General features: G+C 52.9%; 2 protein-coding genes across 4 annotated transcripts; one reads left to right on the forward strand and one right to left on the reverse strand.

Annotated features, from left to right (window-relative positions):
* Positions 1–7,734, forward strand: PFDN6 (prefoldin subunit 6). 2 transcript variants are annotated; one of them, XM_083493620.1, is made up of 5 exons: positions 1–35; positions 608–720; positions 4,031–4,101; positions 4,179–4,303; positions 6,277–7,734. In XM_083493620.1, the coding sequence occupies exons 2-5, from the start codon at positions 657–659 to the stop codon at positions 6,395–6,397; spliced, it is 381 nt and encodes a 126-aa protein (XP_083349746.1). In that variant the 5' UTR covers positions 1–35; positions 608–656; the 3' UTR covers positions 6,398–7,734. The 2 variants fall into 2 exon arrangements, with proteins under 2 accessions (XP_083349746.1, XP_083349745.1); XM_083493619.1 differs by lacking the exon at positions 1–35 and having other exon boundaries at positions 540–720.
* RGL2 (ral guanine nucleotide dissociation stimulator like 2) lies at positions 7,634–27,826 on the reverse strand. Of its 2 annotated transcripts, XM_083491722.1 has the most exons (18): positions 27,610–27,826; positions 27,096–27,246; positions 25,665–25,763; positions 24,828–25,063; positions 24,498–24,557; positions 21,860–22,145; positions 20,867–21,082; positions 19,661–19,764; positions 19,084–19,168; positions 16,735–16,812; positions 16,556–16,630; positions 15,991–16,023; positions 15,753–15,874; positions 14,346–14,438; positions 13,772–13,901; positions 12,736–12,981; positions 10,805–10,919; positions 7,634–9,953 (listed from the first exon to the last, which is right to left on the reverse strand). In XM_083491722.1, exons 2-18 carry the CDS (start codon positions 27,213–27,215, stop codon positions 9,748–9,750), a joined length of 2,304 nt encoding a protein of 767 aa, XP_083347848.1. In that variant the 5' UTR covers positions 27,216–27,246; positions 27,610–27,826; the 3' UTR covers positions 7,634–9,747. The 2 variants fall into 2 exon arrangements, with proteins under 2 accessions (XP_083347848.1, XP_083347849.1); XM_083491723.1 differs by lacking the exons at positions 27,096–27,246; positions 27,610–27,826 and adding an exon at positions 26,027–26,393.
* Between the last annotated feature and the right edge of the window lie 96 nt (positions 27,827–27,922).

Consider the following 27,922-nt stretch of genomic DNA (forward strand, 5'->3'; position numbering starts at 1 on the left):
CGGAAGTTCCTCGGGAGGAGGAGCTTTAGCGGAACGTGAGTCGGGGAGGGGGCAGGTGTTGGGGGTGGGGGCAGAGAGAGAGAGAGGGGCAGGTGGGTGGGGGCACCAAGGGGCGAGGAGGGGGCGCCATGGGTGCTGGGGGGGCTGAATGGGGGAGGGGCTTGGGTGGGGAGGGGGCTCCAGGGGTGCCTGGGGGATCCATTGGAGGAGGTGGGGGAGAAAGGGGAGCTGGGGGGGGAGGGACCCTGGGGGTGGCTGCCCCCTTGCCCCGTCTCCACACACCCAGAGGGGAGATGGGGAGGGGGCCAGAAGATGCCCCTGGGAGTTGGGGCGGCCCCTGGGGTGACCCATAGGCAGAGGGCATCTTCACCATGCAGAGCCCCCCCTCCGGGTTCAGTCCTCCCACACGGGCTTTTGTTCTGAGGATAGAGACCCGCCCAGGAGCTGGTGGCCAGGGGCTGCTCCAAGCTGGAGCCCTGAGGGGGACGTAAGCAGAGCCCTTTGACAGCTGGATCTGCCCTGTGTTTTCTCCTAGCTGCAGCTTCTTGGGGGCTTTTGGCTTTTCTGCAAGCAAAGCTGCTCTGGCGGTTACTTGCTTTTTCTGCAGAGAGTGCTACCCCCACCCCTGCTCCTGAGCCAAGTGAGAGGAGGAGGCGATGGCTGAAGCCCTGCAGAAGAAGCTCCAGGGAGAGCTGGAGAAATACCAGCAGCTGCAGAAAGGTAAATTCCACCACCACCTCTCATTATACACACACACACAGAGCTATTCATAAGAAAGTATCAGAGCACCTTAGAATAGCTGTACATGAAACAGTTCTAAAAGTTGAAATCAGACAGCAGAAAAGCTCTCATCAGGCCTTTGAGAGCTGGCTGAACTCCAGTGGCAGGGAGTCCCGCAGGACGGTACCAATAACTCAAAAGGCTCGGATTCTCCTTGTTGCCAAATGGGCCTCACCAACTTGGGGAATGAAGAGCGACGCTCCTGCAGGTGACCTGAGTGGGAAATTGGGGTTCAGGCGGCCCCTGAAGCACCCTAGACCCATGTTGCCCAGGGCTTTGTAAATTAATGCAAGGACATAATTATTATTATAAAAAAAATTTCCTTCCAGTAGCACCTTAAAGACCAACTAAGTTAGTTCTTGGTATGAGCTTTCGTGTGCATGCACACTTCTTCAGATACCAATATCTGAAGTATCTGAAGAAGTGTGCATGCACACGAAAGCTCATACCAAGAACTAACTTAGTTGGTCTTTAAGGTGCTACTGGAAGGAAAAAAAAATTATTTTGACTATGGCAGACCAACACGGCTACCTATCTGTAACTATTATTATTATTATTATTATTATTATTATTATTATTAATTAAATAATTTTTATTATTGATTTATTATTCTATTAAATAATTTATTAAAAACAATACAGCATTAAATATTAAAAACTTTCCTAAACAGGGCTGTCTTCAGATATCTTTTAAAAATAAGATAGCTGCTTATTTCCTTGGCATCTGATGGGAGGGCGTTCCACAGGGCGGGAGCCACCACCGAGGAGGCCCTCTGCCTGGTTCCCTGTAACCTCACTTCTCGCAAGGAGGGAACCGCCAGAAGGCCCTTGAACCTGGCTCAGGAAGTGAGTCAGAAGAGCACCTCAGAATCCCATTTCCCTGCTCCAGAACGTTATAGCAGCATCTCTCAGTTCTGGGCTTGCGTTTAAAATGTGGGAGTCTTTCTTCCCCCCCCCCCCATTTCTTATATGTGCTGTCTAGACCAGTGTTTCCCAACCGGTGTTCCACGGCACACTAGTGTGCCGCCGGACGTTGCCTAGTGTGCCGTGGGAGGGAGGCGGGCGAGTCGGGCTAATCCTCCGACGAGCTCCACCTCCAGACCCATTGCTCAAATCCTTTAACCCAGGAGGGCGGGGAGGGGGGGGAGAAAGAGAAAAAAGAAAGGGTGGAAAAAAAGAAGGGGAAGAGAAAATATTTTTTTAAAAAAAGGAAAGAGAGGAAAAAAAGCGAGGGATGGAGGAAGGGGAATAAACAGAAGGGGAGGACAATGAAGAGGGGCGGGGCTTGGCAGGCAGCAGATAACTGGGGAGGGGGGCGCGGCTGGCGGCGGCTCAAGGCAGGAAGGGAGGAGCTGCCTCGCGGAGAGTCTTGGGCTGCAGAGATTTCCCGTTCAGGAGCGCGGGAGGCCACGCCGTGGATGGGAATCTCCTCCTCTTCCTCCTCCTCCTCCAGGAGAGAGGGTGGTCCGCCCCACCGAGTCGGGCCTGCTCAAGCGTGGGAGCCTATAGTTAGAGCTCAGCTCCTTTTCTTGCCTTCCCCGCCCCCCCCACGGAGCACATTTTCCTCGCCCCCCCAACCCCCGCATGTAGAATAGAAGCCCTCCAGCCTCCACGGTGCACAAACTCTCCCCTCTGCAACGAAGTGCTTTGTTGCATATCTTTGGTGAGGTTTTTAGGCAGTCTTGGTGCACCTTAAATCAGCGCTAATTGCGCCTGGACGCAGTATTTACTTCCGAGTAGGCCCCCTTCTCCCCCCCCCCCCCCAGTAGCACCTGACGTTGCTATTCGTATCATCAGGTTTGTTTGTTGATAATTTAATTGTTTTAAAAGCATCATGCTAAAGAGCTCTCTCCCACCCCCAGACCCTTGGGCAAAACAGAAACACACACATACACAAACACAGAGATTGAGCCCTGCAGGTTTTATGAAATGGATGGATTCTGAATGCCTGTTTCAGTGGCTTGTCCGCCTTAGGCTGCTGGGCCAGACACCTGTTACACGGTGCAGTCCGTAAGCTGTGAGCGCTGCTACCTGCCGCCGAGACCACGTAACGACAGTCTTGAAAGACCTACATTGGCTCCCAGTACCTTTCCGAGCACAATTCAAAGTGTTGGTGCTGACCTTTAAAGCCCTAAGCGGTTTCGGTCCAGTATACCTGAAGTAGCGTCTCCGCCACCATTGTTCAGCCCAGACACTGAGATCCAGTGCCAAGGGCCTTCTGGCAATTCCCTCACTGTGAAAAGTGAGGTTACAGGGAACCAGGCAGAGGGCCTTCTCGGTAGTGGCGCCCGCCCTGTGGAATGCCCTCCCATCAGACATCAAAGAGATAACCATTACCTTCTATGCTGTTACTATTTTTTTATTTTTTTTTACATAAGTAAAAAGTGACCTTTCCCCATCTGGCATGGTGGTGTGCCTCGAGATTTTTTTTCATGAAACAAGTGTGCCTTTGCCCAAAAAAGGTTGGGAAACACTGGTCTAGACACCTGTCACGCCTTGACCTCCCACCAAGAAGTAGCTGGGCCCACTTAAAAGTTAAGTTCTTGGAAGTTTTGAAGCACAAGTTGGGCGGCCATCTCTCATGGATGCTTTAGTTGAGATTCCTGCATTGCTGGGGGTTGGACTAGATGACCCTCGGGGTCCCTTCCAATACTATGCTTTTGGGTTGGATTTCATTCATTCCTGTGGACTGCCGGTCTATGTTGTGTTGGTTCCAATATTTTTCCATGTGTGTTTTACACTTTTAACTGTGTGGATTTCCTTTTTTTGTTTGTTTTACTGAGGGGAACTCTTCCTCGTCCCCGCTAATAGTAGTAGTAATAATAATAATAATAATTTTATAAGCTTTTACAAAGTACAGAAAAAAGGAAAAAATAACCAAAAATTTAAAACACAAATGATATTCCATATTTCTCTTATTATGTCTCCCTTCCCCCTCTTCTTGGGTTCCTTATATTTTATATTATTTCCTGCATTTCCCAATTAAGTTAAATTGTTATTTACAATCTCTTCTACATACATAAGTGTGTGTGTGTGTGTGTGTGTGTGTGTAAAATGTATACTGCACGTTATTTATATTAAACCTGCTAGCGTCTTTATTTGTTTAGAGTAATTTTGCTTTGTTTAGAGTAAATGATTTCCATTCTTTCTTATGAACTTGATCTTCTTGATTCTTCTTGTTATTTCGGTGAGCTTCGCCCTTTCTGCATAGTCCATCAATTTCTGTGCCCGTTCTTCTTCCCCGCTTCCAGATATCAGCAAGTGCATGACGGCCCGGCAGAAACTGGAGGCTCAGCTGACCGAGAACAACGTGGTGAAGGAGGTGAGCCCCCCCCCGACCTTTACAGAAGCCGCCGCTTGAGCCGCCTCCCTCCCTGCTGACCTTTCCTTCCTCTGCAGGAGCTGGACCTGTTGGATTCGTCCAACACCGTCTACAAGCTGATTGGGCCCGTCTTGGTGAAGCAGGACACAGATGAGGCCAAAGCCACAGTCGCGAAACGGCTGGACTACATCGCAGGGGAGATGTGAGTGCCGCCTCCATCCCGCGGGGAGGCTCTGCTACTGTGGTGTATATATATATATATATATATATATATATATATATATATATATATAACACACGCACACACACTGTCATATCTCTGGTTGAAGTTGCTTCAGGTTGAGCTCTTTTGGGTTGCGCTCTGCAGTCACCCGAAGTAAGAGAACACATTACTTCCGGGTTTCGCCGCTCGTGCATGCACAGACGCTCAAAATGACGTCATGCACATGCGCGGAAGCGGCGAATCCCCACATGCACAGGCATGGGTTGCGTTCGCTTCAGAATGCGAACGGGGCTCCGGAACGGATCCCATTCATATCCAGAGGTACCACTGTATATATACATAATTTTATTGGGATTATTCTAGTAAAGGAAAGGAGAAAAGGGGGGGGGAGAGAATAGGGGAAATTGTGTGCACTTGAATACGTGGGCAGCATTAAGATAAATTCAAAAGTGTAAATAAGTTTTGATGGATGTGATAATGGAAAACTGATTTGTTTATTTTATGTAAAATGTGCAGGATTTGTGTTATGCAAAATGAACTATGGAAAGAGAAGAAGGGAAGTCATTGATATTCTAAGGTTGTTTAAATGAATATTCTAAATTGTTAAACAGAAAATTTACATATGTGTGTGTGTGTGTGTGTGTGTGTGTATGAATGAAAATACAGTGGATTCTCAGGTTGCGAACGTGATCCGTGCAGGATGCACGTTTGCAACCCGCAGCGGCGCATCTGTGCACGCACGGGTTGCGATTCGGCGCTTCTGCGCATGCGCAAAGTGTGCTTTAGTGTTTCTCGCATGCAACCTCTGAAACCCAGAAGTAACCTGGGTTTTGGAGCATCCATAACCTGAAACCCAAGGTATGACTGTATGTAAAAACATTTTAAAAGCAGAAAAAAATGTTTTTTGTGAGGATGAAGTGGAGAGGAGGAGAGCTGTGCACCTTGAGCTCCTCAAAAGATAAAGCTGGCATCAGTCCATCAAGGTTGAATCCTGACAAGACAGAAGTACTGTTTTGGGGGGACAGGGGCGGGCGGGTGTGGGGGACTCCCTGGTCCTGAATGGGGTCACTGTGCCCCTGAAGGACCAGGTGAGCAACCTAGGGGTCAGTTTGGACTCACAGCTGTCCATGGAGGCGCAGGTCAACTCTGTGTCCAGGGCAGCTGTTTACCAACTCCACCTGGTACGCAGGATGAGACCTACCTGCCCGCGGACTGTCTGGCCAGAGTGGTGCATGCTCTGGTTATCTCTCGCTTGGACTACTGCAATGCACTCTATGTGGGGTTACTTTTGAAGGTGACCCGGAAACTGCAACTAATCCACAATGTGGCAGCTAGACTGGTGACTGGGAGTGGCCGCCAAGACCACATAATACCGGTCTCAGAACATTTCCGAGCACAATTCAAAGTTTTGGTGCTGACCTTTAAAGCTCCAAACGGCCTCGGCCCAGTATACTTGAAGGAGCGTCTCCACCCCCATCGTTCTGTCCAGACACTGAGGTCCAGCGCCAAGGGCCTTCTGGCAGTTCCCTCCCTGCGAGAAGCAAAGCTACGGGGAACCAGGCAGAGGGCCTTCTTGGTGGTGGCGTCTGCCCTGTGGAACACCCTCCCACCAGATGTCAAAGAGATAAACAACTACCTGACATTTAGAAGACATCAGGGAAGTTTTTAATGTGTGACATTTTAATGTATTTTTAATCTTTGTTGGAAGTCGCCCAGAGTGGCTGGGGAAGCCGCCCCAGATGGGCAGGGTACAAATAATAAATTATTATTATTATTATAACCAATTAAAAACTAAAAATAAGATAAAAGGACAACTGTAGTGTTGGGAGGGCTCCCTGGGTGTCATCTAGCCGAACCCCCTTGCAGTGTGGGGCTCGCGGTGTTCTCGGCCTCCCCGGGACTTCTGAAGCCACATGCGCTGACGCCGCCTCCACTGTGTCCTGTCGTTTCAGCAAGCGCTACGAGGGCCAGATGCAGGATTACGAGAAGAAGTCGGACCAGCAGCGGGAGACGCTGGCGCGGCTGCAGCAGGAGTTCCAGAAGGCCCAGGCCAAGGGGGCCGTCAAGGCCTGAGGGGAGTTGGAGGGTCTTCCTGGACTGTGGGGGGAGGGATGGGGACACGGTTGCGAGGCCTGCTCCGCTGGGCATAAATAAAAGCTAGGACCAAGTTTCCCAACTCTCTCTCTCTCAGCTGATGCCTTCCTCTTTCGCACTCGGACCTCGCCATGCACAAAGGGGAGGGGGAGGCCCCTGGAAAGGAGACACCCCCCCAACACAAAGCCGACACACAAAATCCGTTCCTGTGGCCTGGCCCTTGTAGGGCGTCCATATCGCTGCCTCCCGGGGAGCTCTCTCTAGGGTCAGGCTGCGGCAGCTTCGAAGGGTGGCTGGTCTGGGATCCTGGAACGGTAGCGATGGAATGGGGGACCCCCAGGGCCATCTAGTCCAGCCCCCTGCCAAGGCGGGAGCAGAGCACGTTCTTCGGATGAGACCCTCCTTCGGCCAACAGCCACTTCCGCAAGGGCTGCAGAAAAGCCGAGGAGGACGGGGTTTCTGGCAATTCCCGCTGCACTGGCAGAGCTTTTTAGGAAGCAGGGACATCCGGTTCGCTCTCTAGGGAACGGATGGAAATGTAGAGTTCGGTGGGACCTCGGGGGGGGGGTCATCCATTCCAACCGCCTGCTAAGGCAGGAATCTCAGCTAAAGCATTCCTGGTGGATGACCACCAAACCTCTGCTTAAAAACCTCCAAGGAAGGAGAGCCCACCGTGGAACAGCTCTTCCTGTCAGAAATCCTCTTTTATCGTAACCTGAAGCCCTGTGTTCGAGTCCTCCCCTCCAGAGCAGGAGAAAACAACCTTTCTCCCTATTCCATGTGACAGCCCTCGAGATATCTGAAGACGGCTATCATATCTCACATCTCCAGGCTTGGAGAGGTCCTGCCCCTCCTCGGGTCTCTAGGGCCAGGCTGCAGCTGCCTGCCGGCTTCTCTGGGGCTGGCAGAGAGCCCTGTGTTGCCCCCTACGTCAGGCTCACCTCCCCGCCAGGGACAGGTGCCTGGGAATGTTTCCAACTTTGCTGCTGTAGGCAAGAAGAGGCGAGAGGCACCTAGAAGCTGGCAGAGGAGATCCTTGGGACAGGTCCAAAAGGCTAAGAGGCAGCTAAGGACTCTTGCTTGTAAACAGAACCTCTGAGCACTTTGTGAAGATGGCCCAAATATTGCCATTCTGTTTAGTGCACTCTTCACGTCCTCAGAGGTACTCCCATCTCAGTCTGGGTCCCCAAGCACAAAGCTTTTCATACCACAAACCTTTTTATAATAATATTTTATAGAAAGTTTCAGTGTCCCTGATGCAGCCGAGTACAAATGTTTTTAACATTCAAAACATCGTTTTTCCTCCAGAGAAAGAGGGGGGGGGGAGTTATAGGCAGCAGGTAGAAAGTGCTGGTTGCCCATGGGCAGCTGTGAGACGGTGGCAAGGGGGAGGCAGCAGCCCAATCGGTGCAGCTCGGCCCACAGAGGTGTTAAAAGGCTCCCGTGAAGAAGGCGTTTCTTGTGCTGAAACTTAAATAGTATAAAAATATATCGGGGACTCTGCAGAGTTTCAGACATGCTGGTGTGGAGGGACAGGAATTGCCTCCAAACAGTACAGGAAAGACGAGAGCCAATTTGCAAGCTATTTAGGATAGCATATAAAACGTTAGCTGCGCGGTGAGAAGGAGCAGCCTGCAGGAGAAGAAAAAGTGGGGAAACTCCCAACCTTCCTCGACCTGAGATCTCCACTGGGGTTTTAAACTACAACTCCCCATCGGGTGCTGGTGGGAACTGTAGTCCAAAAGCCCTGGAATATCAGAACTGTGACATTGGGAGGGGACACCCAGGGTCATCTAGTCCAACCCCCTGCAATTCAGGAACCAGAGCTCAATGATACCTGACAGAAGCCCGCCCAACCTCCAATGAATCATAGAATTCAAGTGTTGGAAGGGAACCCCAAGGGCCATCTAGCCTAACCTCAAGACAGACGGCCACCCAACCTTGGCTTAGAAACCTCTGAGGAAGGAGAAGGCGGTTCAGAAAGACGTTTACGTGGAACCTCCTTTCTTGTAACTTGAAGCCATTGGTTGGGGCTGATGGGAAATTCAGTGCAAAAGCCCTGGAGGAGATCCTAACCGGAGGGTGGATGGAGCGGAATTTGCAAAGTGGCTGTCTGTGTAAAACGGCCGCGAAAAGTCACCATCTTCCCACCAGCATCAGGATTCACAGGTGACGTTTCCCCCTCGCTTTAGGAAGGACAGATTTGGCCCTGGGTCAGGCCGAACCCTTCCCCACAGCCTCACAACATAGCGCCGTCTTTTTTTAAAAAATTAGTGTTAATTTGCACTCAGCGCAGTGCCAAGTGCATCTTAGAGTCACACACACCCTCCCTGAGATATGGGGCAGCTGAGCTTAGCAGAGGGGGCAGTTTGCATCTGGGATCTGCGAGAAACAGCCTCCGACAGGCACAGAATTGCTCCACATTCCCACCGCTCCAAAAAGAGGGAGCCGTTAACGGGGCAATCCGCCAAGCCCTCCCTCCCCGCAGCAGGAAACGAAGTGCCTCAGGCCTACTTGGCAACCCTCCCACTGACAGCTAAGGCACTTGGGGCAGGCGGGGGGGGGGTGGGAGGAGCCCAGAGCGAGAGGAGAAGGCGCCCACGGCAAAGAAACAGGAAGCGGTGGTGACGGCAACAGGAAGCGCACAACGCAGATGGAAACTCTTCCAAGCGCGACACAACATCCGTGTCTTCGACAGCGCAGCCTTCCCCCCTGAGCCAGAGGGGAGGGATTTCACTAGAATCGCAGAGTTCGAAGGCCCCTGAGGATCACCCAGTCCAAGGTGGGACTGCAAACCTTATCGGCCCCATGCTCTACCCGACTGAGCTGTGAACGGCATGATGAAGGAAAGGTGCTGACACTGGAAATCGGACAACGGACTCAGAAACGGAGGATCAGGAAGGGCCCGCAGGAACATCTAGTCCAGCCCCCCTGAGATGGCAGAATCATAGCTAAAGGAAGCTGCGCTTAAAAAATGGAGGAGACTCTGCCACCTCCGGTTCCACCATCAAACGGAAAGTTCTTCCTAACGTTTAGCCGGAATCTCCTTTCTCGTCGGTTGCATCCATCGGATCGCATCCTGCCCTCTGGTTTCCTTTTCCCCTGGTCCAAGCAGTTAAGGACATCGAGTTCCTCAAAGACTCTGGAAAACCAGGGTTCTCCACCAGCCAGGGCGCGCAGCGAGGCCTGCCAACGCAGCTCTGCCAACATTTTGCCACTTCTGACACCGCGTTGCAACCCTATGCTGTCCCCAGTCTCAAGGGCAGCGTGGGCCGCCAGCCCCGAGCGAGTGGAAACCGAGGCAGCGCTCTGTCCTCCTGCCGCCCAACTCAAAAGAGGGCTCTGGCTATCTTCCGCCCGGTGGCCTTAATCTTCGGGAAGGTGGCGCTGATCTCCACCCCCTTGGGCGGCTTGGGCTTGGGCGGGGGCGGCGGAGGAGGCGGCTTCTCCCGCGGGCGCTTGGGTCGCAGCATGAAGTCCAGGCAGGTGCTGCTCATTGCGTAGAAGACGTTCGCCGTGGTGGGGAAGGCCAGCTCTGCAGGGGTGGTAGGAAGAGAGAGGGCAAGAGAGTGAGGAGGGGTCAAGGTGGAAGAATGAGAGGAACTGCTCATTTTTGGAGTTCCCTAGTGGAAAAGGAATGGCGCGCCCAAAGCCAGAACCAGGGACTCCTGGGGGCACAGCTCATCTCCCATCTTAAAAAAAACCACCTCTATTAGCATTGCTTTCCCAAACCTCTGTTGCTCTGCAGCTTTGCAGAACCCGAGCTGCCGTTTTCTTAAAAACCCAAATACAAAGCCGCAAGATTTTTGCCACTTTGTCAACAGCAGAAGACGGTTCGATTAGAATCTGCTGACAAACAAGGGGAGGATAATAAAGACTTTGAAGTCCATTGGGCAGCCTTGAAGCAGGGGAAATGTTTAAAAGACATCATCCTCTGTGCTGGTACCTCGGGTTACAGATGCTTCAGGTTACAGACTCTGCTAACCCAGAAATAGTACCTCGGGTTAAGAACTTTGCTTCAGGATAAGAACAGAAATCGTGCTCCGGCAGCGCAGCGGCAGCAGGAGGCCCCATTAGCTAAAGTGGTGCTTCAGGTTAAGAACAGTTTCAGGTTAAGAACGGACTTCCAGAACGAATTAAGTTCTTAACCCGAGGTACCACTGTATAAGCTGCCAGGGAAGCACCGGAAAGCTAATTGTAACCTAAAAGCAATTTGACGCACTGCAAAATCCCGCAGGCAGTAGTTAAAACTAGTGGCGTAAATGCTTGCAACAGATTTGGAAGGGACCCCCCAGAGCTCATCTAGTCCAACCCCCTTTGCAATGCAGGATTCACATCCCCTCAGATTCCCCCCTCCCCACTCTAAAGCACAGAGGCGGGCCTCACCTCGGCCTTCCGGCAGGAGCTGCACCAGTTCGTAGTTGGGGGCCAGGACCCGATCCTGGTTGTGCTTCTCCAGCGCCTTCGCGATCACAACCGGTGCCTTGTCTTGGCTCGTGACCTGCAGAGGGCAGGCAGCAATAGCACAGGGGGAGAGAGAGAGAGAGAGAGAGTGAGAGAGAGAGAGAGAGAGAGAGAAGAAAGAGGATTTTCAGCCTTTGCCAATTGGGTGCCCCTCAGGATTTTTTGGACCAGGGCCGATTGTGAGTTTATTTCATAAAATTTACAGGCCACTGGATTGTAACAAAACAAACAAGCCTCAAAGCCGTTTTGAAAAACAATGAAACTATTGGCAGAAACGGTGTGTAAATAACTATGTAAAACCTTAAAAATGAAACAAAAACCTTTGCGGCAAACAGATTAAAACACACCAACGTTCTACCTTATCTGGGTAGGTCTGTCCAAAATAAAAAACGTTTTAGGAGGCGCTGTTAAGATCACAGCAAAGGCTGAGTGCCCATCTGTCGGGGGCGCTTGAGCCGAGATTCCTGCATTGCAGGGGGCTGGACTAGATGATTTTGGGGGTCCCTTCTGATTCTATGGTATCTGCTTGGTGTCACTCAGCAGGGAGTTCCACAGTCAGGAGCTGCCATGCCGGAAAATCCATTTTATTACAGATGCAGAACGAGCGTTACATAGCCCCTGAGAATGGGCCACTTCAGCCAATCACAGAATCATATTGAGTTAGTGGGAAGGGACCCCTGAGGGTCATCCAGCCCAGCCCTTGCAGTCTAAGCAGCTGAGTGGCTGCATGTGGGGTCAGGCCACGACACAGGTAACCTGGTCCCGCGCCATAGCACGAAAGAGCTGGCAGGCACCTGGCTGGGGAACCGTAGAGCTGCAGCCCGGGAAGGGCAGGGGTTCTCAACCTGTGGGTCCCCAGATATTGTTGGACTACAACTCCCATCATCCCTGGCCTTGCTAGCTAGGAGTGATGGGAGTTGTAGTTCAACAACATCTGGGGACCCACAGGTTGAGAAAGGCTGCCCTAGGGCCATCTAGGCCAGGCACCCCCAAACTCGGCCCTCCAGACGTTTTTTGGGACTACAACTCCCATCATCCCTAGCTAACAGGGCCAGTGGTCAGGGATGATGGGAACTGTAGTCCCTCAGTATTTATCACTCCTGTTATACAAAAATCTCCAAATGGGTCCGAATGTCAATGTCTAAAACTCCTGGTAGAGGGCAAGGACCTGGAGATCACGCTAAGGGTGGCCAAATTCTGTGCGACTGCCGTAAAACTTAGGAAACAAGCTGTACTGCCAAAATGATTGAGGTTTTAAATGATAATTTTAGGTTATATTTTAGTGATCAAGATTATACACACACAAACACACACACACACACACACACACACACACACACACTGCCGCTATACAGTGGTACCTCAGGTTACATACGCTTCAGGTTACAGACTCCATTAACCCAGAAATAGTACCTCGGGTTAAGAACTTTGCTTCAGGATGATAACAGGAATCGTGCTCCAGCGGCGCAGCTGCAGCAGGAGGCCCCATTAGATAAGTGGTACCTCAGGTTAAGAACAGTTTCAGGTTAAGAACAGACCTCTGGAACAAATTAAGTTCTTAACCAGAGGTACCACTGTATCTGAACTGTCTCTGTTGTACCCAATTGCAATTCAATGTATCCCTGTTGTGTTTTACGATTTTCCTGATATCGTAAGTAAGCCAGAACTGATCTGTGACTGTAATAACAACATCCATTCGATTGTAGTCCCGAAACATCTGGAGGGCCGAGTTTGGGGGTGCCTGGTCTAGATCAACCTCCTGCCGCGCACGGGGGGACAGCTAACGGCTGTTCCTGCGCCCCCCTCCCTGGCCACGCCCTCTCTTCCCCAGGGGTCCTGCCCCCTTCGCTCACCAAGATGCTCTTGTAGAGGGTGCCGTTGTGCAGAGCCATGCTGACGCGGATGATGCGGCAGTCCGAGGGGAGTCCGCTGTCCGGGGCGGGGGCCGTGGGGTAGGCTGACCCACAGGATGCCGAGCGCCGGTGGCCCCGGACGAAGGTGCCCCCCACGGCAGGGGGTGGGGCCAAGCCCTCCGGAGAGGAGGGAGAGGCGTTCTCTGGGGCTGTGTCCAGTGAGGAGACGGACGGCCACTTCATACGCTGGGGAGGCAGCGGGAGGCAAGGGTTAGCGAGGGATGCGTCCGGCTCAGTGCTGTCTACACGGGCCGGCAGCAGCGGGGGACTTCGAGAAATCTCCCCCCACAGTTCTAATATTCACAACGCTGCCCCTTTTGGCACAGTTGCTTCTTATGGGTCCTCAGTAGGTACCTCATTTATTTGTTTGTTAAATTTCCACAGATCCCAGGGCAGTTAACAGCATGAAAAAAAGCAACATAAAAGCACCAACAGGCAGCTGCTGGGAGGGTAAGGCGGCCTCATTCCAAACCCAGGTACTTTTGAAGGTGGCTTACAAATAAAATGGAAACAGATAAAAGCGTCATAGGAAAGACAATTGTGAAAAAGCAATTAAACAAAAATAGGTAGGTGGATAAGATACATTAGGGTTGCCATATTTCCAGACAGAGCTGCTGATTTTCTGGAGCTTTTTTCTGCAGATTTTATCGCCGTTTTCATCCCTTTTGCCATACTTCCGGGTTTCCCTCGACATTTTGCTGGCTTCAGGAAAATCCCCCCACCCCCGGACGCCATTTTCCAGGCCCAAATCCCGGAAGCGTCTGGGAAACCCTGGAGGTATGGCAGCCCTAAGATGGAAACCAGGTGAGAGATTAAAGGTACAGAAAATCATTGTAAAAGCAGCATAGCACCAGCCCTTTCCTTTAAAACCGATACTAAGCAGGAACCCCGTTCTGCTTACAAAGTGAAAATTCCCGCAGAGCTCACAAACCGCAGCTGGGAAAGGACATCGTCCCGGCCCCCCCCCCCAACTCACCTGGGTCTGGTGTGGTTGCCCCTGGGGGGTGGGGGAAGCAGGTGGAGGCAGCAGGAGGTCTGGCGGGGCTTGCGGGGAGCTGGGCTTGTCCCAGCAGACAAGGGTGCTCATCCCAATCGAGGTGGCCAGGCTGGAGGAGAAAGGAGAAACGTCTGGTGGTTGGGAAAGGACCAGGAGAAGACGTTTCAGCAGGTGAGACCCAGCTCTACCGCGCTAGGGTTTTAAGATTCCAGCTGGACCCCTGCGATTTGGACTCTCCTTCATGGGAGCAGAGGTTGGGTGGCCATTTGAGCACCAGCAGTGCTTGAGCTGAGATTCCCGCATTGCAGCGGGTTGGGCTAGATGTCCCTCAGGGGTCCCCCTTCCAGCTCCACAATTCTATTATTTGAAAAGAAAGCTTCGAAATTAGAGGGCGGGGGGAGAGAAGAGGTGGGGCTGGACTTCCTCTTTTGCTGGAGGTTTCTAAAGTAGAGGACGGGTGGCCAGCTGTCGTGGATTCTTTTCTGGCAAGGGGTTGGGCTAGATGTCCCTCGGGGGTCCCTCCCATCTCTCCCGGGCCCTTCCCGCCTCTCACTCTGCGCAGTGGGTGATCACCACTGTGGGCTTCACGGGGCGGCCAGGGGTCGCTGCTTCCGCAGGCGGCTCGATTGTGCAGGACAGCTGGTAGCTGGCAGAGAGAAAGAGGGAGAATGTCTGCTTTAAATATTTTACTTTTTAAAATAATAATAATAATAATAAATTCCCAGAAGAGAAAACAGCAGCTGTGTTTCAGTCTGTTGCAGCAAAAACTACAGGACAAGATGCACCCTGCCCCCCATAAACCCCCTAAATCTGTTCCAGGGGCTCCCCCAAACCTCCAGACCAGACTGGGAAGGGGGGGGGGGGCGGGAAAACCTTCCTTGGAGGTTTCTGACAAGCTGTCTGTCAAGGATTCTATAGCTGAGTTTCCTGCATTGAAGGGCTGGGTGGTCATAAAATCATAGAATCTTCTGAGTCGGAAGGGACCCAGGGGTCATCTAGTCCAACCCCTGCCTTGCAGGAATCTCGGCTCTAGCCTCCATGATAGAGGCAAGGAAGGAGAGCTCACCGCCTGTCGGGGGAGACCACTCCACTGCCTGCAGTTATCTCCCGTCTGGATTACTGAAGGTGACCCGGAAACTGCAACTAATCCAGAATGTGGCAGCTAGACTGGGGACTGGGAGCAGCCACCGAGACCATATAACACCAGTTTTGAAAGACATAAATTGGCTCCCAGTACATTTCCAAGCACAATTCAAAGTGTTGGTGCTGACCTTTCAAGCCCTAAACTTGGCCCAGTAGATCTGAAGGAGCGTCTCCACCCCAATCGTTCTACCCGGACACTGAGGTCCAGCACCGAGGGCCTTCTGGCGGTTCCCTCACTGCGAGAAGCCAAGTTACAGGGAACCAGGCCGAGGGCCTTCTCGGTAGTGGCACCCACCCTGTGGAACACCCTCCCACCAGACGTCAAAGAGAAGAACAACCACCAGACTTTTAGAAGACATCTGAAGGCAGCCCTGTTTAGGGAAGCTTTTAATGTATAACAGACCACTGTATTTTAATTGTTGGAAGCCGCCCAGAGTGGCTGGGGAAACCCAGCCAGATGGGCGGGGTATAAATAATAAATTTATTATTATTATTATTATTATTATTATTATTATTATTATTATTATTATTATTATTATTATTTCACTGCAATGTGAACCGCTCTGAGGTTTACAGATAAAGAGCAATATACAAACTTTGATGCTGCTGATATATGGTCATGGGCTTTTGAGGGGTCAGTCTGCATGATATCTGGGGCGTCCCCTCCACAAATTCCAGCTAAACATTTGCAGAAACGGAGGGGCTCAGGCCATGTCAGGGGGGTGGACCGCGTGACCTCCGGGAACCCCCTTCCGACCGATTTAGGATTCTAGGGCCAAAGAGCGGACTGGGTTTCGGGTGGGACCCTGAGACCCACCTCTGGCCCTCGCTGAGTCGGGGCAGGCGCTGCAGCCATCGCTGGAGGTGCCGGTCGGGGCTCAGGGCGTAGTTGCGGCAGTTGGCCTGCAGGAGTCGCAGCTGGGTGAGGATCTCAAATTCCTATTTTGGGGGGGGGAGAGACACAAAGAAAAATGGGCATTAATAATAGAAGGTGCCCCCCATTTTTAAGGGGGTGCCCATTGCATGCTCCTCCCCTCTTCCAATGCGGCACGTACCTTGCGGTGCTTCTCAAAGTTGATGTACCCGTTCTGCAAAGAGAAAGAGTCACAGAATTATAGATTTAGTCGAACGCCGAGCAACTCGGGGGGAAGAGAGACGTAATTATTCCAGAAATGAGCGCAAATGCCTCCCACGAGACAGCTCCAGCCCCACCAGGGCCAGCGAAAGTGGCTTTCCTCCTGCTTTCCCCAGAAGTAATTCCCAAATTGCACTTGTTTTTGGAGCGCAGCCTAAGATCTCCTGATTTGCCCCAATGAAATTGGCTCGCTCATTCATTCATTCATTCATGACTGCTGGGATTCCCACCCCAAAGTTCTCTCCCAGGGAAGGGACTCCCTGGTTGTCTCTCTGTGCGAGTTGCCGTTCCGTCATTTAAAATCTCCAAGGAAGGAGAGCCCACCGCCTTCCGAGAGAGTTGAGATTCCTGCATTGCAGGGGGTTGGCCTGGATGACCCTTGGGGGTCCCTTCAAAACCCAAAATTCTGTAGTTCTACGAGTCTGCTCCCCTGCCGAACGGCCTGCCCGGGGTTGGCATCTCCCCGCCTGCCACCTGGTCCTCACCTGCAGCCTGTTCCGTGTCGCTGCGTCCAGCATCACCAAGTCCTTAAGGAAAGTGCCCAGGTAGGGGACCACGCCCTGCGGGGAAGAGATCGAGGGAGGAAGGAGGTCAGAGACGGGGAGACCTGCATCCCTGGCCCCTCGGCCCTAGCCCGCCTCCCCTCCTCTTGAAGTCTGGGTACCACGGGGCGATGCTCCAAAGATCTCCGCTGCTGCCTGCGCTGGATTGGGTCCGCCCCAGCCCCTCGAGGGTAGCCATCCTGTGGGGAGCAGGAGGAGAGGAGAGAATTCAGAACTGCATTATTTTAGGATAAATTGCATGGCGAAATGTGCAAATCGGTCCAAATTGCATTCCAAAACATGTTCAGTAGTAGGGTAGCAGGAGACTCCCTCGAAAGGCGAACGTCTCTCCCCCATTGGAGGTTTTCAAGCAGAGGCCTAGGACCCTCGTACCTACGGGACCACCTCTCCCGGTATGCCCCACAGAGGACCTTAAGGTCCATAAACAACAACACCCTAGAGGTCCGGGGCCCTAAGGAAGTCAGATTAGCCTCAGCCAGAGCCAGGGCCTTTTCAGCACTGGCCCCAGCTGGTGGAACGCTCTGCCTCATGAGACCAGGGCCCTGTGGGATCTGATTTCTTTCTGCAGGGCCTGTAAGACAGAGCTGTTCCGCCTGGCCTTTGGCTTGGAATCAACTTGATCCCCTTCCCCTCTTTCCTTTTTCATTTCTCCTTCTGTGATGGAACTCCTATTTGGGGACTTCCCTGCCTTTTTTGCTGGCCCACATAGGACCAGTCCGGATAGTTGGCCTTGGTGAAGACTTGACGTTTTCATCCCCAATTAAGTTTTTGATTGAGTTTCCACTGAAATGAGGCTGCATTTTAATGTTGTATTTTAATCTTGTTTTTAAGTTGTATTTTAATCAATTGTTTTTATACCTGGTGTTAGCCGCCCTGAGCCCAGTCTTTGCTGCAGAGGGAGGGGTATAAATAAAAATGATTATTATTATTATGATAGAGGCTGGATGGCCGCCTGCCAGGGACTCTTTCGCTGCAATTCCTACAAAGCCCTGAGTCTCAGACCATGTCCCGGATGTCGGAGACAAGCAGAGGAACACTTGACACACCCCATCTGGTTTTATTTCGGCACCTGAACTTCAATGTTTGTTTTCATGGGCTGTTTTCTTTCCTGTGTTCCCTTTCCGCTCGTGAGGAGCCGCCTCGGAAGAGTTTGTTGCCCGGAAAGTGAGGACTGTAAGCACCGATGGTGCAAAAACAAACAAGCCGAGTGAGAAGGTTGGCTCAGAGATGCAAGGGATTGCCTCAGGATAGGATATGCAATAGATTAGGAACTGCAATTCACAAAAAGTCAAAGCCCTGAACATTTTTATGCCAGTGGAAAGCTGGTGTGGTGTGTGTGCGTTTAAAAGTCCACTAGACATCGAGAGCCAGGGTAGTGCAGTGGTTAGAGTGGCAGAATGCGACCTGGGAGAGAATCATAGAATCTTAGAGCTGGAAGGGATCCCGGGGTCATCTAGTCCAACCCCCTGCCATGCGGGAGTCTCAGCTAAATCATCCATGACAGATGGCCACCCAACCTCTGCTTTAAAATCTCCAAGGAAGGAGAGTCCATCATCTCTCCTGGGAGTCTGTTCCACTGTCAATCAGCTCTTACTGTCGTATATTGGAATCTCCTTTCTTGTAACCTGAAGCCATGGGTTCGAGTCCTACCCTCCGGAGCAGGAGAAAACAAGCCTGCTCCCTCCTCCGTGGGACAGCCCTTCAGATATTTGAGGTTTCCCCTCAAGTCTCCTCTTTTCCAGCTCCTTCAACCATTCCTCATGAGGCTTAGTTTCCAGACCCTTGACCATCTTGGTCACCCTCCTCTGCACACCTTCCAGCTTGTCAACGTCCTTCTTGAATTGTGGTGCCCAGAACTGGACGCAGGGTTCCTAGTGTGGTCTGAGTAAGGCAGGATAGAGTGCGACTATCACTTCCCTTGATCGGGACACTAGACTTGATGCAGCCTAGAATAACATTAGCTTTTTTTGCTGATGCCACCACACTGTTATGTTAAGACCCCTAAACCATGGGTAGGCAAACTAAGGCCCGGGGGCCGGATCTGGCCCAATCGTCTTCTCAATCCGGCCCGCGGATGGTCCAGGAATCAGTGTGTTTTTACATGAGTAGAATGTGTCCTTTTATTTAAAATGCATTTCTGGGTTATTTGTAGGGCATAGGATTTCATTCTCTCCCCTCCCCCTTCAAAATATAGGCCGGCCCCCCGCAAGGTCTGAGGGACAGTGGACCGGCCCCCTGCTGAAAAGCTTTGCTGCCCTGGATCCTACCCACATACACTGCTAGTCAGCCAGGTGTCCCCCATCCTCTATTTGTGCATCTGCTTCTCCCTTCCTAAGTGCAGGATCTGACATTTGTCCCTGTTGAAATGCATTCTGTTAGCCTGGGCCCAGTTCTCCAATCTGTTAAGGTCATTTTGGATCCCGATTCTGCGGAGAACGTGGAATAAACACCTGGAAGAGGAGTCTCCGGCTCTGGCTGTAGTTGTCCTCCTCCGAGCAGACGGCGCTCAGCTCCTCATAGCAGCGGAGGGAGTCCCTGGGGGGGGGGAGAGAAGCTGAGTAGGGCAGTCTCAAAAGGGAACCCCCTCCCTCAACCCACCCCAGCACTAAAATACGATAGAGACAAAAGGTCAGCCAGGCCACCTTTAGATATTTAATGGGCTTCACCCCGCCTAAGAGGGATCAGGCTCGTGTCTTTGTAGGGACCTCCCTAGACACCTCTGCTGCATTGGTTAGCTGTGATTCTGGGGTTGGACTAGATGACCCAGAGGTGTCTCAACCAACCCTACAATTCCAGAGGGTGCCTGGCAGGGAAGAGAAGCGCTTTGGGAGGAGGGCCTAAGGACCTGGGCAAGAAGAGGGGAATGGCCAGGGCAGGTGGCTGCCTGGTTTTTGTTGCGGCCAGGAAGAAGCTCAAGGTCTCAGAGACGGGTGTGTGTGTTGTGTGTGTGTTGTGTGTGTTGTGTGTGTGTGTGTGTGTGTGTTTCTGCAAGGGGAAGGAGCTCTGAAGCAGAGGATCGGGGCCCACCTGGATGTCTCCTCCCAGGTCCTCTTGAGGCGATGCAAAGGGGTGGACTTCAGGGCAGAGACGACGGCATAGAGAGAGGAGAAATTGCGGAGGAGAAAACACTCCTGGGATGGGAAAGAGAAAAGAAGAAAAGGGTCTGTCAGCCGCCTTCCTGGGAGGTTTTTATGCAAAGGCCACGTGTTTAAACCTAAACAACAACGACAAATGCAGCTTATAAACATTCCAAATAAATAGATAAAGCAGCAGTTGGCAAAAACTATTATTATTCCTGCCTTCCCATTCCAACTCCACGATTGCATTCTGGATTGCTCAGTCAGTAGAGCACAAGACTCTGAGAATCTGAGGGTCACGGGTTCGAGTGCCGCGTTGGGCAAGAGATTCCTGCATTGCAGAGTGTAGGGGAGTGGGGGGGGGGTCCGGTGGGATTGCTATGAGGAATTATGAAAAATGAAGCAAGCCATTGTGTCAGCAATGCGTTGACTGGGTTTGATTCATTGACAACAGTTTCTGATCAAATCCTACAGGCCTCTCCACCTCGGCCATTTGCTTTCTCTACACCTGACAGACACATATAAGTATTCTGAACCACAGGGCAGTTGCTTCATCAGGAATCCTCAGTACATAAAGTTAGTAGGTTACTTTGATGTAGTTTAATCTTTAGATAGATCTTAAGGGCCAGGAAGAGAGTTCACAAGGAGATGGCAAATACTGCCATCCCAACTCCTGTTTATGACCTCCAGGGTTTTGCATTCCTCTAGTCCTGTTTTATTTACTCTCAGATATGTATGCATGCTCAATGTAGTCTTTGTAGTTAAAAGAATTTCTTTTAACCCCCCACGTGGGCTTTTTTGAAATACTCAGAGGAAATCTGATTGGTTCTTATGAACACTGTGTAAAAAGTTCTTTTGTGAATAAAACGACCTGGGCCAAGGGGTGGACAGAGGAGAATTATTATTATTGGCACCTCCTCCCAGTCTTGCTGGTAAAGCCTTGGGTGTATTTTATTAATCAGAATCCAATCCTTCCTTGCTTTGGGAACGCTACAGCAGAGGGCTGGGCTGGATGACCCTTGGGTGGCCCATTCCAACCCTAACCCTCCGACGGTTCTATGAATTCCATCATTCTGTTATGATTTCAGCTTAATCCAGCACGAGGCCGGAAAGGGACAGAAGGAACCGCGACGCCCTCCTTGCGAGGAGGACCCACCTCTGCCACGCGGATCCACTTCTCCAGCAGCCGCGCCCTCTGCGCCGCCCGCAGCTCCGTGTCGCCCAGGCAGGAGGAGACGACGGCGTTGGCCACGCGGTTGAATTGGGCCACGGTGGCGCGGACGGAGGGGCAGGCCCCCTCGTGGCCTCTCTTGTCCCGCTGCGACCACAGCTGGCCCTGGCACTCGTGGGGCACCAGGCGCAGGAAGAGCTCCTGCGGGGAGAGAAGAAACTGAAGGGGGGAGGAAGAGAGGAGAACCCCCCCAAAAGCCCCCAATCCCTGGCAGGCTGGCTTAAAAGGAACCCGAAACCTGTGCCCCTCAAAGGCAGGCTGGGCAAATGGCGAGGGATTCTCTGATCAGGAAGAACAGCTTCTGTTTTTATTATTATTATTATTATTATTATTATTATTATTATTATTATTATTATTATTATCATCATCATTATTTTTACCAACCACCCAAACACAAACAGTGAAAACCCCCAGGCGGCTGATACATTGGGTATACAATATTCAATAATATACGTTTTCAATAATATACATATTCAAATCAACCATATGTACACTTCTATATGCCTTAACACTCCTCCCTCCACAAGGTTTATTTAACTTTTAACATTTCAATTTCCCCAAATGGTTCAAACCTACCCAAATAATTCAATAATATCTCAACATATTCAATAATAATATATTCAAATCAACCATATGTACACTACTATATACCTTAACACTCCTCCCTCCACAAGGTTTATTTAACTTTTTAATTACCCCAATAATTCAATATCTTTTCAGACCAGTCCTCCTCTTTCTCACTGACCAAGAACAGCTTTCATTGACGGAAAGCAAAATCTCCTAAATCTCCAGTCCTCATGCCCGAAGAGGTGGAGGGTGGGCTGTGACAGAGGCAGAACGAGGGTTGTGGAGCTCATCCAGACCCCCTGCAGGATCCCCCCCAGGCCCTCTCCCCTGCCCCACCCCCGTCACACTCACAGCATCCTGCGCGGTGAGATGAGCGGCCACGTCTTCCGCCTGGAGCCCCAGGATGTAGTGGGGGTCGGGGGGCCCTTCGTCCGTGGTGCCCTCGTCCTCACGGGGGTCCTCCTGGCCCTTGGGGGCTCCCTCTTGGCCAGCCTCCAGGAGGGTCTTCTCAGGGTCCGATCCGCTACCCAGCGCCCAGCGTAGCCAGGCTCCCAGCTGCTCCTTCAGGCCAGCGTCCAGCCCCACAAAGTCCTCCGGGTACCCGTCCAGCCAGGAGCACAGCAGAGACCCCAAGGCCCTGGGGGGAGGGGAAAGGGGGGAGTCTGTGACTGCTGGGATCCCAGGAAGCCCCCCCCCCGCACAGCAGCCAGTCAGAGAGGCCCATTATGGGAAACAGGCAAGTGGGATTCGAACCCAAGAGCCCTCTCTCCCTTTCTGTGGTTTCCAGCATAAAATCATAGAATCGTTGGAAGGGTCCTACTGGTCATCTAGTCCAACCCCGTTTTCCTCCAGTTGTATCAGCCTCTTCGCCTTCCCTCCGAATGAAAAACCCCCAAATGGATGGGTGAAAGATTCCTGAATTGCATTTGACTACATTGCAGAGAGGCACAGGTCAAATTCTGTATCCAGGGCAGCTGTCTCCCAGCTCCATCTGATACGCAGGATGAGACCCTCCCTGCCCGCGGACTGTCTCGCCAGAGTGGTGCATGCCCTGGTTCTCTCCCGCTTGGACTACTGCCATGTGCTCTCCGTGGGGCTCCCTTTGAAGGTGACCCGGAAACTACAACTAATCCAGAATGCGGCAGCCAGACTGGTGACTGGGAGCGGCCGCCAGAACCACATAGCATCGGTCTTGAAAGACCTACATTGGCTCCCAGGACGTTTCCGAGCACAATTCAGAGTGTTGGTGCTGGCCTTTAAAGCCCTAAACGGCCCAGTAAACCTGAAGGAGCATCTCCACCCCGGACACCTGGGTCCATCTCCCGAGGGCCTGCTGGCGGTTCTCTCCCTGCAAGAAGTGAGGTTGCAGGGAACCAGGCAGAGGGCCTTCTCGGTGGTGACGCCTGTCCTGTGGAACGCCCTCCCATCAGATGTCAAGGAAATAAACAACTATCTGACTTTCAGAAGACATCTGAAGGCAGCCTTGTTCAGGGAAGTTTTGACGTTTTAGTCTGTTTTTAATGCTCTTTTGAAAGCCGCCCAGAGTGGCTGGGGAAACCCAGCCAGATGGGCGGGGTATAAATAATAATAATAATAATAATAATAATAATAATAATAATAATAATAATTACTATTATTATTATTTGACTGGATCCCTCTGGTGTCCCTCCAAACTCTCCCATTCTATGGCTCTATGACCTTTCCAGTTGCCCTGTTCTGAACCCGTCTCAGAGACACCCTACCCTCCCAGATCAGGGAGTCTCTGGTGACTCACTCGTGCGAGGGAGCCAAGCCCACGTGCCCTGGCCTCGCCCCCGCCCCCCACCCCAGTCCACGTGGCTCACCGCCAATCCCTCCCGGGAGCCCACGGCAAGACCAGACGCAGCCGGCAAGTGCCTCGTCTCTCTGCAGGGCGTTTCAGGGAGGGTGTCGTCTCCCGCACCCGCTTCCCACTGAAGGCTCAAAGGAGCAGCCCTGCTTGACCCTCTCCTGACCTAATGTCCTGTCTCCGAAAGGGGACAGCCCAGGAGGACAGTCTCCCAGGCCAGCAGCAGAAAATATCTATATTCTGCAAGCCGGGAGGAAAGGGGGGGGAATGACTGGCTATTTTTGTGTTCGTTTGGCTTTTTTTTGCTTAAACTACTTATTTGTGTTTTAATCTTGTATTTTTATCTAGTGAATTGCCCTGAAAGCTTTTGATGGATGATATATAAATCCTAATCCTAATAATGGAATAGATGTAAATCCTTCATCAGTGGTGAACTGATGGATGGTTTTTTATTTATTTATGAAAAATATGCATATACCAACCTATCATTTAAAAAAAGAGGTTTGCAACAAGATAACAAGGTAACTTTTTAACATGGTCTTGTGAGAAGAAGGTTTTATTGCTATAAACGGCTTGGATTATCCTTTTCGTATGATACAAAGCTGTACAAATATTTTCACCAAGGCGTAAACAAGCGGGATTTACTCCTGAGTAGACATGCGAGAGCCACTTCGGAAGGTTGCAGGACCACCTGTCCTGGATGCTTTCGCTGAGATCCCTGCCTGTCGGGGGCTGGACTAGATGACCACACGGGGGCCCCTTCCAACTCTACCCTTCTCTGTTTCTAAGCATGTGAGGCCGTTCAGAAGCAAGGCTGGAGACGGAGCTCAAACCCGGAACCCAAAGGCTTGCGACGACCACTGTGCCTCTGAGCATGTGCCGAGTTCAGGGTCCTCTGAGGTTCCTGCACGGCAAGGGGTTGGGCTAGATGACCGCCAGGGGGCCTTCCAGTGCTACGATTCAATGACCGTACCCAGTTCATAATCATAACACGAACACAGGCAGCCATCCTTCTGGTAGAGAGAGGAGAGAGCCCAGAAGCAGCTTAGGAATTAGCTCGGAAAATGGGATTTGGGCTGCGGAGGGGGATATTTCTTTTGGGGAGGGGGCTGTTATTAAGTGCTCAGGGGAGCAGGGAAAAGGAAGCAGGCACCCACTCACCGCTGAAGGTCTGCTGTTTCCGGGGTAGCGTCTGAACTCGAACCCACAACCGCCTGCAGCCTGTGGGGGGGGGGGCGGTGAGAAAAACCAAGGGACTCAATAAATTAAGTAATCCTTCTACTCTCTCGCCCGGCCAGCAACCCGCCACCTCTCCACAGCCTCAGACGGCTGCCCAGCAGGCAGAAACCCAACCGGTGATGTTCTGTTCTTACCATGAAAACTCAGCAATGTTAACGATGCCGCACAAGCTGCACCTGCTGGGTTTCCGCCTGCGGACCAAACAAACAGCACTGCCAACGTTCCCCCCCCAATCTCCCCTCCATTGCAAACCTCTCGAGCAGGAGCCCCAGGACCAGGCCGGTCGTGGCGAACGTCCGGTAGGTGGCCAGGAAGGCCGGCACGTAGCAGGTGTCCCCGAGCGAAGGGGCTTCCAGAAGGTGCCTGACCAGGCGGGGCAGCGATCCAGCCTTCAGCACCCGAGAGCGGCCGGCCGGGGACTCCGATACCCCCAGGGCCGAGGCATCAGCAGCCCCCGGGTGACCAGAGGCGCTTGGCGGCTCCTCGCCCTGCGGGGGGGGGGGGGCAGAAATTGAAAGGGGTGGGCTCCAATGACAAGGAAGGAGGCTCTCTTTGTGAGCTGCAAGTTGTGGATTTCTTAGAAGCGGTTCCCTGCATGGCAGGCGGGTTGAGCTGGATGACCTCTGGGGGGTCCCAACCAATTTTTCCATTTTATGTAAACAGAGGCAGTCGCCGCCTCCTCACCCTAATCTGGCCTGTGGAGGGCAGGGCATGCCATTCCCTTGCCTGGCTTGCGCACCATCAGGGCCTCTAACTGTTGCACAGCAGGCAGAAATTCAACAGGTGACGCTTCACCAAATACCACAAAAACTCAGCAATGTAAGTGATACGCCTTTTAATGCTTCTCTTCCTTTGGCAATATACACCCCCAAGATGGAGGGCACAAGGAGAAGGGGACGATGGAGGACGAGGTGATTAGACAGTGTTCTCTAAGCTACCAGCATGAGTTTGACCAAACTGCGGGAGGCAGTGGAAGATTGGAGTGCCTGGCGTGCTCTGGTCCATGGGGTCACGAAGAGTCGGACACGACTAAACGACTAAACAACAACAACACCCCCACCCACCCCCCAGGCATGGGGCACGACTTACCCCAGAGAACAGGCTGGCTTTGTTGGTGCCCCCCGGCAGCCGAGAGCTGACGGTGTAGATGGCGCCTTCCTCCTTCTCCTCCCACAAGGTCACTGGGGGCTGCAGTGGGGGGAGAAAAAAGAGACATTTTACCCGTGTGCAATTCCTGCCCACCCCCCAAGTTGCCACCAGAGTGCTCCTTCATTTATGCCTATTTATTTGTGGGTCTGCGGCATTTCCGTCCCTCAAGCCTCCCCCTCAACAACCCTGAGAGGGAGGCCAGGCTGGGAGAAGGCAGCCTGCCAGGATTTGAACCCAAGTCCTCAAACCACGGCACCACCTTGGCTTCTGACCCCCCCCCCATAAAACCCTCCGAGCCTTACCTTCACAGGCAGGCAGTACCAACGGGTGCGGGTGAGGATCCCCCCCTCTGCAGAGCCCCCTCCCGGCTCCAGGCAGCCCCCCAGGCGGAGGAAGACCTTCATGGGGGTGGCAGATCACGCACCCCCTTTGCACCCCTCCTGCCCCCAGATGGAGAAAGTGGGGGGGTGTCCTCTTTGCTTCAGAAGATGGGCAGAAAGAGGGTTGGGATGGGGGGGCCCAGGCTGAACTCCCGGCCCCCCACCCAGGCCTCGTGTGTGTTTCTCTCCTGCCTCCCTTTCGGTGTCGGTTCCTCTCCTTCCGCTTCGCAGGATTGGGCCCGGCCCCTTCCCCGCCCTGCAGAGGACTTCCCCAAAAACAGGCCGAACCAGATTCCACTTCTCTCTCTCAGCCAACCCCCCCAACAACAACAAGAGGGCCTTTGCCTGGAAGCCCCGCCATACACCTGCACACCTAGGCAGCAGGCAGGCAGGCCGGAGTCCAACAGGTGCAGCTGCCAGCTGGGAAGGCGTGCCCACAACACCGGATCAAAGGTGCTCGCCTCCAGAGACGGAGCTTTGTCACCCGGGCAACGGAGCCACACAGTGGGTCAACAGAGAGCAGCAGGCAGACACGCAAACACGCACACACACACACACACACACACACAAACACACACCTGTCCCAGCCTGCACACCGGCAATGCAAACAGACGCACTGCGCCAACCCTGCAGTGAAGGCCGGCAGAGGAGGAGGGGGGCAGCGCGATCACGACCCCCAAGCGGACCAGCCCCACACAATGAGGCGGGCGGGCGGGACTCCTGTCTGCAAAGGGGGGTCACCTCTGGAAGCAGCCGGCGGGGGTTGGACTAGATGACCCTGGGCAATGCTGGGATTGGCCAGAGGTTTTTAAACAGGGCTTTGTAAGGGACCGTGGCTAGGGCTGGGCTGGATGACCCCGGGGGTCCCTTCTATGGCTCGTGGGCACGGGCGAGGGAACTCTTGAACCCAGCACCTGCCAAGCATACCCGCAGAGAGTAACTCCTGCATGCGTCCCCCCACCCCAACAAACACCTCCCTGCTGCTACTGACCTGCTCAGGAGTTGGGGGTCCTCCGCGCTCCGACTCGGGGGTCCTGCTCCGGAAAGCGCTGAGGGTCACACCGGCGTCGCCTCCCCCGTCCAGCAGGTGGCGAAGAGAGCGGGGGAACATCCGGACCCCCTCTCCTCACGCCCGAGGGCAGCTGGGGGGGGGGGAGAAAAGCAGGGGAGGGGGTGTTTTTCCCCAAGGTTGTTTTTGGGGGGGTGTCTCCCACCCTATTGCCCGTTTTCACCCCAAAGCCTAACTGCAAACCCGCCTCCTCTTAAGGGTGCTTGCGACGAGGGTCCCACAGGCAAGAATCCCACCCCAAAACTTTGTTTTTTAAACACCCTCAGCCCCTAAACCGCTTGCAAGAAACTCTTGCCGCCTTCCCTCCGTTAACTTGCACGGGGTTGGAATGGATGACCCCTGGGGTCCCCGCCCTCCAACTCCACTCCAGCTCCTGCTGATGATGCCTCGCCCCCCCCCTCCCATGGGGGCCAGCCCTCTCCCTGCTGGGTCTCACCTGGGTGCTGGAGGGCAGGACCCCATGGGGTGCTGCTGGGCTACAGGGCAGGGACCCAGGAGTGCCCCGTTGCTTTCCCAGGCGCCGGCCAAGGGAGGGGGCAGGATGGAAAGTCCGGAAGCGGAGCGAGCTGGGAGCGGAGCCAGGGACAAAGTGAAGGAAGGGGAAACCGGAGCCGGACTCCCTGGGAGCGGAGCCAGGAGGCTGGGGAAAGCCCGGGACTGGATTTCGCCTCAGGAAGGGAGCGGGAGAGGCCGAGTAGAGGAAGCCCTGAGCAGCCCCAAACCACGGAGCTGGAGTTTGCCCAGGAATG

The sequence above is a fragment of the Podarcis liolepis genome, assembly GCF_965112155.1.
Source record: "Podarcis liolepis genome assembly, chromosome: 2".
In the NCBI taxonomy this organism is placed as follows: domain Eukaryota; kingdom Metazoa; phylum Chordata; class Lepidosauria; order Squamata; family Lacertidae; genus Podarcis; species Podarcis liolepis.

Bases quoted from the DNA above. Each gene is read 5' to 3' on its own strand.
- RGL2 (XM_083491722.1), bottom strand. From the start codon at position 27,215: ATGTTCCCCCGCTCTCTTCGCCACCTGCTGGACGGGGGAGGCGACGCC. The intron at 21,083-21,859 runs GTGAGTGTGACG...CTCTCCCCGCAG, and splicing joins ATCTCACCGCGCAGGATGCT to GAGCTCTTCCTGCGCCTGGT. The intron at 16,631-16,734 runs GTACCCAGACTT...TCTTCCCCGCAG, and splicing joins CTTTGGAGCATCGCCCCGTG to GGCGTGGTCCCCTACCTGGG.
- PFDN6 (XM_083493620.1), top strand. From the start codon at position 657: ATGGCTGAAGCCCTGCAGAAGAAGCTCCAGGGAGAGCTGGAGAAATAC. The intron at 721-4,030 runs GTAAATTCCACC...CCCCGCTTCCAG, and splicing joins ATACCAGCAGCTGCAGAAAG to ATATCAGCAAGTGCATGACG. The intron at 4,304-6,276 runs GTGAGTGCCGCC...CTGTCGTTTCAG, and splicing joins GACTACATCGCAGGGGAGAT to CAAGCGCTACGAGGGCCAGA.